This window comes from Drosophila busckii, chromosome 2R (genome assembly GCF_011750605.1).
Source record: "Drosophila busckii strain San Diego stock center, stock number 13000-0081.31 chromosome 2R, ASM1175060v1, whole genome shotgun sequence".
NCBI classification, from domain to species: Eukaryota; Metazoa; Arthropoda; class Insecta; order Diptera; family Drosophilidae; genus Drosophila; species Drosophila busckii.
In genome coordinates, this window is record NC_046605.1 from 4237787 (window position 1) to 4252022 (window position 14236).

At 43.7% G+C, this 14236-nt stretch overlaps 1 protein-coding gene across 1 annotated transcript; it reads left to right on the forward strand.

The window, feature by feature from the left end:
• The first annotated feature begins 257 nt into the window (after positions 1 to 257).
• On the forward strand, positions 258 to 13399 carry LOC108594676 (serine protease filzig). Its single transcript, XM_017979816.1, has 8 exons — positions 258 to 426; positions 8174 to 9219; positions 9280 to 11584; positions 11964 to 12150; positions 12209 to 12393; positions 12723 to 12838; positions 12923 to 13042; positions 13111 to 13399. Exons 1-8 carry the CDS (start codon positions 258 to 260, stop codon positions 13273 to 13275), a joined length of 4293 nt encoding a protein of 1430 aa, XP_017835305.1. The 3' UTR covers positions 13276 to 13399.
• The last annotated feature ends 837 nt before the right edge of the window (positions 13400 to 14236 follow it).

Genomic DNA, 14236 nt, shown 5'->3' on the forward strand with positions numbered 1-14236 from the left:
GATTCGCGTTAGTTGGTCCGACGTGCATGCAACAGAACGCGTTCGTTGCCTAAGTCTTTTGTTTTATAGCGGTAACGCGACGCGGCAATTACAACATTTAGCTAAACTAAACTAAATTCAACGTCAACGTCAACTTCTTCAACTCGCCGCTAGAACATAAACACAGCCAGACAAAGCGTCTAGCCGAGAGTGTGTGGTGCAGTGTGTGGTGTCGGTGTCGTTGTCGTTGTCGTTGTCGTTATCGTACGGCCGCAAACATGTTTAAGTGGGTTATGCTTAGGCCGGCCACAGCGTCGCGCAGAACAGCAACAACAACAATAAAGCGGCAGCTACTACTTTCCAACGCTTTAACAACTTTAATAATAATTGGCGCATTATTTGTGCAGACAACAAGTGGATTTAGATCATCAATTGAAACCAATGGCGGTAAGTGACAAACAATTGCCTAGAAAGTCACACACACACACAATAAAAACTATTAGCACACATGCATGCATGTGTGTGTGTGTGTGTGTATTGGAAGAAAATCAATTTGGCAAATTGCAAGCTCATGGCTCTGCGGCTCGTTCTCATTGACAAATCGAAGCGTGTCAGCCACCTTGCCACCTTGCCAAGCTATTTGCCACTTGTTGTTGCCAGTGAAAGCCTCCAAATGCTATTGACAAAAGCCAAACGCACAAAGCGAGATCAAATACATAAACTCAGGCTTTGTCTACACAAACAAAATCGCATGAAAAACTTTGGCATAGAAAATTACTTTCCACACACATCAGACAATAGCGCAAGCCATTCAGCAATGTTAAACGCCACGCACTTGACAATTATTTGGTTCATTTTATGCTATGCCACATTACGAACGATTGTCAACAACAAAAGCAATAACCGCTCGAGATGAGCACATGAGTTCGCATACACTTACAGTTAGACTTTCTTATGACAGTTTTGTTTTCTTATTTTTTTGCTTTTAGCGTCTGTATTTGTTGTATTTGGCTTTCTGCAGTGGAGTCGCTGCTTTCAGTGTTAATTGTTGCCGATTTAAAAAGTGAAACAAATTTCTAATGTGCCAGGTTATTAGCTGCTTTATCGAAGGCACTGTGTCGCGTGTGCTCAATAAACGAATGACTACAACAACGAACTTAGCGCACACGCTTGACAAATTTTTGAAACGAAAACAGTTTGCAACAATTTTAAGCAGAGCATTAAGTGCAGCAGAAAATATATGTTTATAGTAAATAAATAGTTGATTAATATGACTAAATTGGCCAACGGCTTATTGAATTTCCATTAATTTTTAAATAGCAGCAAATCCACTGCACTTGGGTTAACAAACTCTATGAGAACCAAAGCTCGACTGCACCAGCTGACAAAAGTTTATGCAGCAAAAAGAGAATTATGCATATGTGTGTGTGTTTGCATGTGTGTGAAAACAAATGAACAAATCATTAAATAAACACTTTAGTAGGTTCAGTTCAGTTCAGTTCAGCTCAGTGCAGCGCTAGAAAAGAAAATAAAAGAAAAGAAAAGCCCAGAGCCCAAAGCTTCCGTTTAGTTTACAATGTTTGCCGCAGCAGGCAAATGCCAATCATGCACACACACACAATATATCATTAGTAGCAGCTGCACACACACAGACACACGCATACATATGCATACATGCATGTGGCTAAAAACAATTTTCAATTTCTATTCACGAAAAAGGCAGGCAGCAAGCAAATCAAAGCTGCGGGCCAGTGTCCGACGAGCTGATTGCGCATGCGAAATGAAAATGTCTTTGGCCAGTAGCCACAGTCAGACTCCGAGTCAGAGCAACAACAACAACAATAGCATAAGCTAAGAGCTTCTGATTGCAGCGTGTGCCAGTTAGCGTCTTATGCACTTGTCGACCGATTTGCCATAGCCATAGCCATTGCCATTTTGCCGTTGACGCTTGAGCTTGCGGTAATTTCTGGCTCAGTTGACGTGCACTGCGGCCTGGGGAAGGAAGCTGTATAACCGATTGAAGACTGAAGACTGGAAGACTGAAGACTGAAGACTGACTACAGCAAGCAGTCGGTCGATATAATTTCGAGATCACGTTTTTACCGCTGTACTCCACATAAGCGTTTAAAGCTTCAAGAGCAATTCATAAGTTTATTGTTTGCCGAGCATTTAAGGCCAGCTAATTGCCAAAACTGTTGGACAGTACTTTAAGTTTTTTGGCTCATTTAATTTCATATTTTGCCGCTCTGCATGCGCATTAATGTGAAAGTGACATTTTGAAGACTTTCTTCACTCAGAGAGAGAGACACACACAAATTTTCCCACAGACATTTACCACATCATAAAACTTTAAACTCAATCGCATTAAAAACTGTGACAGATCATTAACATCAAGTGCCACACATACACCCAAGGCACACACACACGCACACATATATAAGCGTATCATATGCTGACAATTGAGCTGCAACTTCCTATAACTTGAAACTATTAGTGCATGTGAACGTCAAAGTCGAGTTTATGTGTGTTTGTGTGTGTGTGTGTGTTTGTGTGTGTGTACTCGTTTGCTCGCTACTTAGTTTATCTTTTAAGCTCATCAGCTCATTGTTCGAGTGCTGCTACTATTATTGCCTTGTCTTGGCCACCGTTTCCTTTTATCGACAGCGCAGTTACAAATTATCGACTTGTCAACACTGCGCAGACTCCACATAGATCTTCAATCTACCATTTACCATCTGTGCAGTCTGCAGTTTGTTGTTGTTGTTGTCTTTTGTTATGGATACGTCCAACAGGAAATACATAGCAAACCTCAAATTTGTTTTGACATGTTTGGCGGTGAAAGTGAAATTCTCTGCTGCTTAAACTATTGCGTTAACTATATATACATATGCATATATATCTATATATATATACATATCGGAACACGATTTTTTATTGCAATTGATTTATGTGCAATTCGTAGTCACTGTGTGCTTAAATTTGGAGCTGCTATTGTCAAAATGATGTCATTTATTGCGGCCAACAACTTTCACTATACGCTGACTAAGTATTGTTGGCTAGCATATTTATTTAGATTTTTATTTCGGGCAGCTTTATCTATTTTTAACTTTGCATATTGACGCCACAAGCTGCAGCAAAATTCTCAGGCGCATGCATTAAAGATAAAAAGATCTTTCCAAGCCAAAGACAAAGCTTGGGCCACGGCATGACCTGGCAAAAGCTAAAAATGCCACACAGCAGCAACAATAGTGAATAAAAAAAAAATGAGAATAATAATATAAATGTAATGAAAACAAAACGGGGTTTTGTGCACTACAAGAAGAAGAAAAGTACGCACCATAAGATAGGAGCACAAACGAAACTGGCGCAAAATGACAAGCAGCATTTCATAGCATATGCCATATGCATGTGTGTATGTATGTGTGTGTGTGTCTGTCTGTGTGTGTTCTTGACCACTGGACGTGCTGCTTTTGGTGCCGCTGTGCAACCTGTTGGAGCAGTCGGCTCGTGGTTGACACTGTGATTACCTTTCTCATTGCGAGCACACACACACAGCTACACACACACATAGACAGTGCTGCGCGCGTGAAAGAGTTTCCAAGAAAAGTAATTTACACTGGCCACTACACTTGGCTACTGTTACTAAAATCTGTGTTCGGCCAGCGAGATAATAAATCTAAACGAATTTGTGTCAATTAAGTTGTATTTATTTTATACACAAGCGGAAATGAAAATCAACAACTACTAAATATTTAAATTTAGGCCTATCTACGAAAATAATAATGGAACGATTTCAGTTAGTTTAAAGCATATTACAAATTTTTGTAAGTTAAAAGCAACTTTGCATATATTTACATAAAATGTTTAAGCAAATAAAACGTTTTTATTAAGTGAAAACATTTTACAAAATAAAATCAATTATTTGTTACAAAAGAAATAAAATAAAGGCGCGTTTAAATGAATGCATATTGAAAGTTATAGCAAAGAATAAACTTTTAAAAGCAAAGTTTGCATAAATTCACATTTAAAATTGAAACTTCATTTTAGTTATTTTAAGCTTCAATGTTGTTTTTTTTTATCGTTGACTGCTCTCAGTTGATTTGCATAAATAAACAAATAAGCTAAGCTCCAATTTGCTAATGGAAACTATGGCAGTTGAATTTATTGCTGGCAAGTTAAATGAAGCATAAAGTGAAGCTTATCACTAGCGCATCTCTGGCAACTGTCAACACTTGTTACGCTTCTCGTATTCAGGTTTAGCTACGAGGCAAGCAAGCAAGCGTTTTCCATTAGAATTGCATGCGTAAAATAAGCATAAGTATGTTATATGTATGTGTAGACACACACACACACAAACACATACATAGAGAGCACTTGCACATTCACTGTTACATTACCGGTCTTTTCGGTTGTCGTTGTCGTTTGCTGCTGCTGCTGCTGCTTTGGTGTCGCATTTTATTTGGGTCACTGTTACAATTTACACCCAAAGCTGGAACAGAGCTGCATGCAACAGGCAGCTACAGCTTGCTACGCTGGCTGTGCCAATTTCAGCTGGCGACAGGTTGGAAATCAATGGGTTTACTCTTGAACTTCTCTCTCTTGGTTTGCTTGACTTTCAAATAGCAATTTTATGTAATTCAAGGCTTTGCGTGCAAGTTGCTGCTGCTGCTGCTGCTGCTGTTGCATGCCACAGTCTAATTCACAGTGCGCCTAGTAGAGCATGCAACAGAGTTATGCTTAATATGTTGCAAACAGCTATGTTGCTCTCGTTTGTTATTCTGCGCTGCCTGCTGCTGCTGCTGCTGCTGTTAAACAATTCAATTACAATGTGATTAATACAAATGTTTGGTTCCGTCTCAGTTGCGCAGTTGCACTCTATTTGTGGCAAGCAACACACACCCAAGCTAAGGTACTCCCCCCTCTCTCTTTCTCTCTCTTGACTATGTCAGCAGCTGTAAGGGTCAAAACGCAAACAACTTTCATTTTCCAGCACGCAAAAGCTTAAGACTTCTTGTGCGTGACAAGAAGCTGCAAGACGCACATAAAGCCCATTAAAATTAATAAAACCAACACAACAACACAAAAAGCAACTAACTTTTTTATTTGGGAAAAAACGCAATGCTAAGCACTCTCGCTTTAGCTTAGTCTTAATTAGTTGTAGCTCTAAATCAAAAGCAACAAACGCTGAAACTGTAAACGGCAAACAGTTTTCCTTTTGTTTATGAAAAGTGAAATTAAGCCAACGAATTTTCGTTTGACAAAAGCTACTATAGCTTAATTTTAAATGTTTATATTTAAATGCTTGCCCATAGTGTTCTTTTAACATTTAACTATAATTAACACTTTCACAACGCAAACAGAGCACAAGCAACTGGCCAAATTATATGCCTGCCACAGCTGCCACAGCTGCCACGTGTTGTTGCATGTTTGCATAAAATAACAAATATATATATATAACTTATTTTTTGCAGCTTTGAGCTAATTGATCGATAATAATTTTCCATTTTACCGTTAAAGCGCCTCGTTTGTTTACATTCTTGTAGCGCTGGCTCGCTCGCAAGTTAGTAAAAAAAAAAAAAAAAACAAGTTCTACCAATCTGCTTTGCTCTCAGCTGCGCAGCTTTTGCTCTTGGCCTGGCGTGCAGCATATTTCATGATTTAATTTATTTTCATTTGCCACTGCGTGTGTGTGTGTGTGTGTGTAAATTTCACTGCATCGATGATAACTGTTTCGAATTTGGAATTCTGTGCCTCAAGGGCCCAGTGACACACTCGGCTCGACTGCAGCCGCAGCCGCCACAGCAGCCGCGTATTGATTTATGAATGTGGGCTACACATCTGAAACTTGTTAGCTCATTTTGCAGCTGCTTCCCGTCGTGCGTTTTTGGCTTGTGATAAACACCAAAAATATTTCTTACAAGCAACGCAAAATTATTCAGGCGTTTGACACACTTTCGCATGTCGCTTGTGTGTGTGTGTGTGTTTGTGTGAGCCGGCTTACACACACACACACACATGAGAGCTCTCTTCACAGGTGGCGATGCTGTAACCTATTTTGCATGCGACATTGCGCTTATTACAGCTGCAGCAACTTGAATTTCAGCTTGCCACAATTAGGGTCAGCGCGCATATAAATACTGCAATGTCTATTGAATTGAAAACTAATCACAAATTAGTGATAACAGTCACGCACTCAAGCGCTCTATGACTAGCTACAAAATTTATGACTTATGCAGCGAGGCGTAAAAACATTCCTTGCATATTTTATAAAGAAAAAAAAACTACTCGAGTACTTTTGTGGTCTATAAATTTTATGCTCAGACACTTGAGTGAAATTAGCAGCTGAAGGTCAGCGCTAGAATTGGGCACGGGAGTGTTGATCCCGCTGCTAACTAAAAATATTATGAATGAATATTTTTATTGTATAAATTTAAGAGTATATTTTTCTTTTCATTAATAATATCAGCTCAAGCTGTGTCTTTTGGAAATTTGTTTGGACTGCGCCTGAACTGAGTTTCATTTATTTCGGTCACGTTTCCATCTCTAGTCAGAGCATGGAGTTGTTATTAATATTTATATTTAAAATATTTTCAACTTTCTCTGCAAATTCTTAACCACACATAACTTTTATAAATTATATAATACGCAAAACTGGATTTAGCTTAGAACAGCAAGCTGCATAACTTTCTAATCTGCATAAGTTCTTACAATAAATAAATAAATAAATAAAACTAAACAAAGTCAACTCTTTTATAGCGCACGCTGTTAGTTTTAATCAAACCAAATGAATTTAAACAACATAATTAATGCCAACCACAAGCGCTCCAACTGAGTTGTAATTATGTTAACAGTTTTAGCTGCTGTTAAGTTAACAGCGCGCGCTCTCTCTCTCACTCTCTCACAATCTTTTGGCTTGTGGCTACTTAAGCGCACTTAAGTATCAAATCATAAAAGTAAAATGCGCACATTTTGCACAAAATAAAAAGCCAAACAAAACACTATCACTTTTCTCAATTATGTATTTACTGCTTTTTTTCTGCGTTTTTTTTTATTTTTTTGTGGTTTTTATTTTTATGCACGAGACATTCTAATTGAAGATTTTTTTGTATTTTGCTTGTTGAATTATTCAACAATTTTTTTTATATGCCGCAGCGTTTTGTTTGCTTTCACTTGTAAGTTTAACTTAAACTTAACTTTAAGTTAATAAAGTTTAAGCTGCGGCTTTGCTGCCTGCAATTTCAATTTCGTTAATGCTCAATTAACACATTAATTGTTAATTGAATTGCTGCTGTTCTCTTGCTCCAATTTTCTACAAACATTGACACAGTCTGCAGCGGCCAAATGGGAGCACTGGTCCAAGCTGAAGTGTTAATTGTGGCAGCCAGGCAGCTGCCTCGTGGTATTTTGGGAATTTTCTAATGAGCAGCCAGAGCGCGTTGTATTTGGTCGCCGACATCATTTGGCAGAATGAGCGGCGATGCAATCAAATTGCATTTAACTCACAGCAGCAACAAGCAGCAGCTTGAACTTTGACATTGCAGCAGCAGCAACAACAGCGACGAATAAAAAAGCTGCTGGTGGCACTTTCACTTGGGGGCTGCCTTTTCAAGTGGCACATTTAGTTGGCTGCCAAACACTGCCTCATGTTAATTGAGTTTATTGTTGTTGCTTTTTAGTTGCTGCTGCTGCTCATAATGAGCGCTAAAAATGTGCAATTAAAAATACTAGCAAGTAGAAACTATTTACATGCTGCGAATTGTCACTTTCATTTCAAGAATTTCATGGCTTCGGCTAAGCTTAATTTTCACTCGAACTTGACGCAGTTAAGCAGTTAATCCAATTATATACAGTTGCTTGGCATTCAGATTTTGATTGGCAACTTAATTAGTAACGAGCTGAAATGGAAATTTCTTCATTAAGCAATTTTCAAATGCTTATTATGGCAAATAAGCAATTTAAGAAATTATATAGTTTTGTTCTTTGCAAAAGTAAAGAGATATTTGGGTGGGTGTGTTCTGTACGTTTAATTAAGTTTGTCTATAATACATTTAAACAATGAATATGACAAAATTATAAATTAAAATAATTGTTTGCATTGATTTCATACATTCAAAGCTTGCAACCAAATTCTTTAGATAACATTTATTATTATTACAAATTTATAATTCTTTTATTTTGCTCGCTCTACTTGCAGCTGGTCGCAAACTATTTGGCGGCTATCGCATTACCCCCAAGCACTGTCGTGCCACAAAGACGCTGCCCAGCTCAGATCCGCGCTCCAATGGCCCCACAATCTGCATGTTCAATCACGAGTGTGCGCAGCGGGGCGGCGAGGTGGTGGGCGCCTGCATGGACGGCTTTCTGTTCGGCGCCTGCTGTCAAATACCCCAAACACATGAGCTGGCCAGCACGCTAATCAACGAGGCACAGAACGCGTATCTGCAGCAGCAGCAGAAGCTGCAGCAACAGCAGCAGGCAGCGCAGTCTTCATACGAAAGCTATGGCGAGCAACAGCAGCAGCAGCAGCAGCAACAGCAACAAACGCTGAGCGACGAGCAGCCAGCGCAGCAAATCTATGATCAGCAGAATCTCAACAAAGTTTATGAGCAGCTGGGCAGCACAGCGGGCAAGCCAACAAGCGTGGAGCAGCTGCTGAGCAGCAGCTCGACGGAGGCCACACACAGTCAAGAGTTTGAGCAGGAGGCAACGCTGCAGGCGCAGCTTCTAGACAACGAAGTGCCGTCGACGGAGCAGCCGCCCAACATACATGTGCACAAGCATGCAGTGAAGATCAACAGCTTCTCAGCGCCGCCCCAGAACGATGACTTTGTGCTGCAGGTGCTGGCAACGCTGCCACCTGAGCATGCGGATGAAGTGCAGACTTTCACTACTGAAGTGCCCAACAAGATTAACGGCAACTCGGAGCAGAGCAGCAGCGAGTCGAGCTCCTTTGAGGAGCCAACAGCTACAACGCCCAAGTCGCAGCCCAAGGCAACACCAAAGCCCAAGCCCAAGCCGCAGCAGCAGCCACAGCTGGCCGAGAGCATGAAGCGTCCAGTGCAGCAGCAGCCCAAGCCCAAACCCAAGCCTGCCAATATGCATCATCATAATCATTTGATACTCGAGGGCAATGAGTTTACACACAGCGATATAACGCATCCAGGCGCAGATGCGGATTTGGTTGAGGATCTGCAGTTCAGCACGGGCTATGGCCCACAGCCTGTGTATGCGCAGCCGCCAGCTGCGGACAGTCCACACCCGGAGGATAAGTATGTGCTGGTGCCCACTTATCATCAGCAGCAGCAGCAGCAGCAGCAGCAGCCAGCGAGTGCCGCCACTACAGTCTCTTCCATAACCACGCATGTGGACTCCATTGAGTCGATCATACTGCAGCTGAACAACAGCAGCCATGGACCCAGCTACAATGTAGTGAGCCAGCAGACTGCCAGCTATGCGAGCAGCACTGCGCCACCGCTAGCTAGCTACAGCTATCAGAGTCAGGAGCAGAGCAGCGAAAAGTCTACAGAGGATTATGCGTATACAACCAGCGCCAACTATGAGCCGCAGTACGATAGAGTTTCGGCAGAGCAGTCGGCGGAGCTGCCCACGCAGGCAAGCAACTATGCGGAGGAAACGCTGGAGGAGCACACAATGCCCGCCAGTGGCTACAATGATGCTAGCGCAGCGGGCAATACGCAAACTGCAGAGTTCAACAAGATGCCAGTGATGGGCATTGCTTATCCTGTGGACATGAGCTACATAGGTGAGGGCGAAGCTGAGAGCGACTATGCGCAAGTGAGCGCCAGTGGCAGCCAGGAAGCCAACACTGAGCAGAGCTATCAAAAGATAACCAATACGTATACAGAGCCACCAGCAGAGCCAGCGCCAGCGCCATCACCTGCTTATGTGCGTCCACAGCGTCCGGTAGCCTCTTACATAGGCATGGTCACCATGCAGCATTACAACGATGCGCTGCCCGCCGAGGTTTCAGTATCCTCGCATACAACCAAAGTGCAGGAGCAGTATGCTACGGATAATGCGCCCAGCTACAGTGAAACCTCGCCCAGCAGCACCACAGCCACGCGTCCTGCGCTTATAACTGCCAGTCCCAAGCCACGCCCCAAGCCAAGCAGCAAGCGTCCATTGATTCGTAAGCCAGCGCCAGCAAGCACTGCGCCCAAGCAGCCCAGCAGCAGCAGCTACGCTGAGCCGCCCACACGTCGTCCAGCCAGTCCCAGCTATGATACACCGCAGTCGCCAGTGACGCACATACAAGTGAAGCAGCCAGCAGAGGCAGCGTATCCACAGCCAGCAGCGCCCACGCCCAGTTACGAGCCACCCACAGCAGTTAGCGCCGTCGCGCCCACTTACGAGCTGCCGCAGCCCGCTGGTCTAGGCTATAGCGACGCCACACGCAAACCTGCGAGCGCTGGCAAGCCCATCTCCACCAGCTATGTAACCGGACCCACTACGCCGCGTCCACCCGCCACTGTTGACTATCATTACGACAAAGTGCCGCCGCTCTTCATGGCCGACGACAAGCTGGACGCATTCATACAAAGCACAGCTGAGAACATTATTGGCAGCACGCCCAGCAGCAATGGCTATCCACCACTTTTCGCCACCGCTTCGACGCCGCTGCACATACAAGCGCCCACCAGCAACTATCAGAAGCCCAGCTTTGTGCAAATCTCTGCAGCAGCCAAGCCCACCAAGGCCACAGTGCTCATAACACCAAAGCCCACGCATATTAACATCTTTACTGAGGATGTAACGCGTCGTCCGGCCAATGACTTTGAGGATCCGGGCTACTTTGGCATGGGCAGCAGCAGTACAGCGCAGCATGCGAGCTACAGCAGCACCGAGGCCATGTATGGCGTGCCCGTGGATGACAAGCCTGCGTTCCCTGGTTACTATGGACCCACGCCCACTTATCCTGCCTTTGCTGTGCCTGGCGAGAAAGTAGTGCAGCCACTTGCAGATGAAACCTACACATCGCCCAATGACTTTGTTAACTTTCCGCCTGTGCGCAATCCTAATCTCAATATGTCTGCTGCCGCCAGCGCTGTCACAAGCGATCTGGAGCTGTCCACACCCGCTTTTGTGGAGGACGGCGTGCTTAAGGACAAAATGCATACGCTGGTGCACAAGCTGGTGGCCTCGCTGCAAGGCAACTTTGAAGCGCTCGCCGATATGATTGATGATGCCAACAACACCGCTGGCACTTACGCCGCCAGCACTGTGAGCAATGCAAACCGTAAGACCACACGCAAGCCTGTGAAGCTTGCGAGCACCAGCAAGCCCAAGGTCAGCACCAAGAAGCCAGCAACGCGTGTAACCACCAAGGCGCCCAACAAGCGCATCTCCGCCAGCACTACACGCAAACCCGCCATCAAGCGCACCACTGTCGCCAGCACGCGCCGTCCCAGCTCCAAGAAGCCCACCAAGCGTGTCAGCACCATCAAAACCACAGCGCGTCCAGCTACCAACGATGAGCTCATTGACGAGCAGGACGAGGAGGATGTTAATCCCAATGCGCATGACAATGAAATCGATCAGGGCACCATCAGTGGAGCCTACGGCGGCGGCGGTTCACGCAAGATACGTAAGTGTTGACAACTTCGCCTGTCCCAAACAACAACAACTGTCACTCTCTCTCACTCACTCACGCTCTCTTTCTCTCTCACATGCTCTTATACTTGTTTTCTCTCTCTCTCTCTCTCACACACTTGATCCTTTGCTCATATGTGCTCATTCCTTTATCCAAACGCATTATTCCCAACATGCAGCCAAGCGTCGTCGCAAGCGTCCTGCCCACAGGACACATCAGCGTCGTCGTCCTCAACATTGATCCCCAGCTCCCTAACATAGTCACTAGCTGTTTAGTCTCTCTCTTTCGCTCTTTCACTCTTTGTTTCACTCACTCTCTGTCGCTTTGTGAACACTCCCTACTCCTAACCTCACATTTCACTCCCCATCAACAGAATGCGGTATGCGTCCCCATGTCAAGTCCGGCCGCATTGTCGGCGGCAAGGGCTCCACCTTCGGCGCCTTTCCCTGGCAAGTGCTCGTACGCGAATCCACCTGGCTGGGCCTCTTCACCAAAAACAAATGCGGCGGCGTTCTCATCACCAGTCGCTACGTCATCACCGCTGCTCATTGTCAGCCAGGGTAAGTCCACAACACTCAACTGTTTGAGTTGAAACTGCAACTAATGCGGCTGCTTTAGCTTCCTGGCCTCGCTTGTCGCTGTCATGGGTGAGTTCGACATCTCCGGCGACTTGGAGAGCAAGCGTGCCATCACCAAGAATGTCAAGCGAGTCATTGTGCATCGTCAGTACGATCCGGCGACGTTCGAGAACGATCTGGCGCTGCTCGAAATGGACAGTCCCGTCACCTTCGACACACACATAGGTAAGCAGAACGATAACTGAAAGATACAAATATAAGTAAAAGACTTGCAACGTATACTTAATAAAATTTGGGCAGTACTATGACTGCAAATGCTTTAAAATAAAATCATACAAATTACAATTGAGCGCTACTCTTGAAGAGCAAACTCTTTAGCATAGTAGCTCAAGTTGCATTAGTACAATTCATGTTAATAATATAATATTTGCTTATTATTAATTAACAGAATTTCAATTTACTTTTCAATTGTAAGAATTTTCTTAAACTAAGTTACAATTAACATTTTCTAAATTGTTTAAAATTCATACCTGCATTGCTGTCTTCACTTGCAGTGCCCATTTGCATGCCCAACGATCAGGCGGACTTCACGGGTCGCATGGCCACCGTCACCGGCTGGGGACGCCTCAAGTACGGCGGCGGTGTGCCCTCGGTGCTGCAGGAGGTGCAGGTAAGTGGACAAAGCTCAAAGCTATTAGAGTGCCCTTGGTATGTGACAACTAAAAACTTTTAATTGCCTTGGCGCACGCAACAGGTGCCAGTTATCGAGAATAGCGTTTGCCAGGAGATGTTCCACACCGCTGGACACAACAAGAAGATACTTGGCTCGTTCCTCTGCGCTGGCTATGCCAATGGACAAAAGGATTCCTGCGAAGTGAGTTGACGAACAAAATGCAATTAACAGTTTGAAAGTTTGCTAACTTCTGCCATTTTGTTTTGTAGGGCGACAGCGGCGGTCCTTTGGTGCTGCAACGTCCGGACGGACGCTATGAGCTGGCGGGCACCGTATCCCATGGCATCAAGTGTGCGGCGCCCTATTTGCCCGGCGTCTATATGCGCACCACATTCTACAAGCCTTGGTTGCGCAGCATAACGGGCGTTAAATAGGCCACGCCCACTTTCAGCAAACAACGTCGCCGTCGTCGTCATCGCCCAGCAACTGTAAATAGCAATAGAGTTAGAGAAGAAAAGTGGCCAGCTTGACAGCTTGAGCTTTTAAATAATTCATAAACGAACGCATGTCGCACTTCCTACTCCTTCCCATCCTTCATTCATGTTTTCCTTACACACACACATTCATCTTCATTAGTTTAATTGCAACAACAAACAACACACACACACAAAAAACGCTCTAGCCAGCAGTGCTTGTCAAACTGCACTGCACGCTTGGAGTTTGGCTTTTTGTTCTTTGTTTAGTCTGAATGTGTTTGATATACGAAGTGCAAAATTAAACTTTAGTTTAAGGCGCGCATATTTATTGAACGCTAGTTTGTAAGCTCTATTTATTTATTTATTTATTTAATATTTATTATTGCTGAGGGGCAATCGTTTGTGCTTTGATTCAACTAAAAACTGTCTGCGTTTGAATTTTGATCGTATAATTTTTTTTATAAATATTAAACAATTGTTATTTTCATAGGCAAACTGTTGTTATGTTTAACTGCAAGCAAGCAAATGTTTTTAGTTCAATTGAATTTACTAATTATTTAATTTATTATAAATCTGATATACACATGTATTTATTTATATATAAATAATTTGTTAGCCACTTAAGTGCAAGCAACGAACAAAGCGAAAACGAAATAAAAACCAATTTGAATTAGTGAAAATTTATAGTTACCTGGCATCAATCAATTTTAATCAAAGCAAAGCTGCTTGTCAATAAATTGCACGCCGGACGCAGCGACAACGAAAGCGACTTGCCACAATTTCCGTTGCAGCCTTGAGTTGCTACCGCACACAGTTGCCACTAGTATCAAACTACTTACCTGTGTAATGCTAAAGTGCTCGCCGCTCAAGGTCAACAAGTCAGCCGGTTGCAATAACATTTTATGCTACATATGGCGTA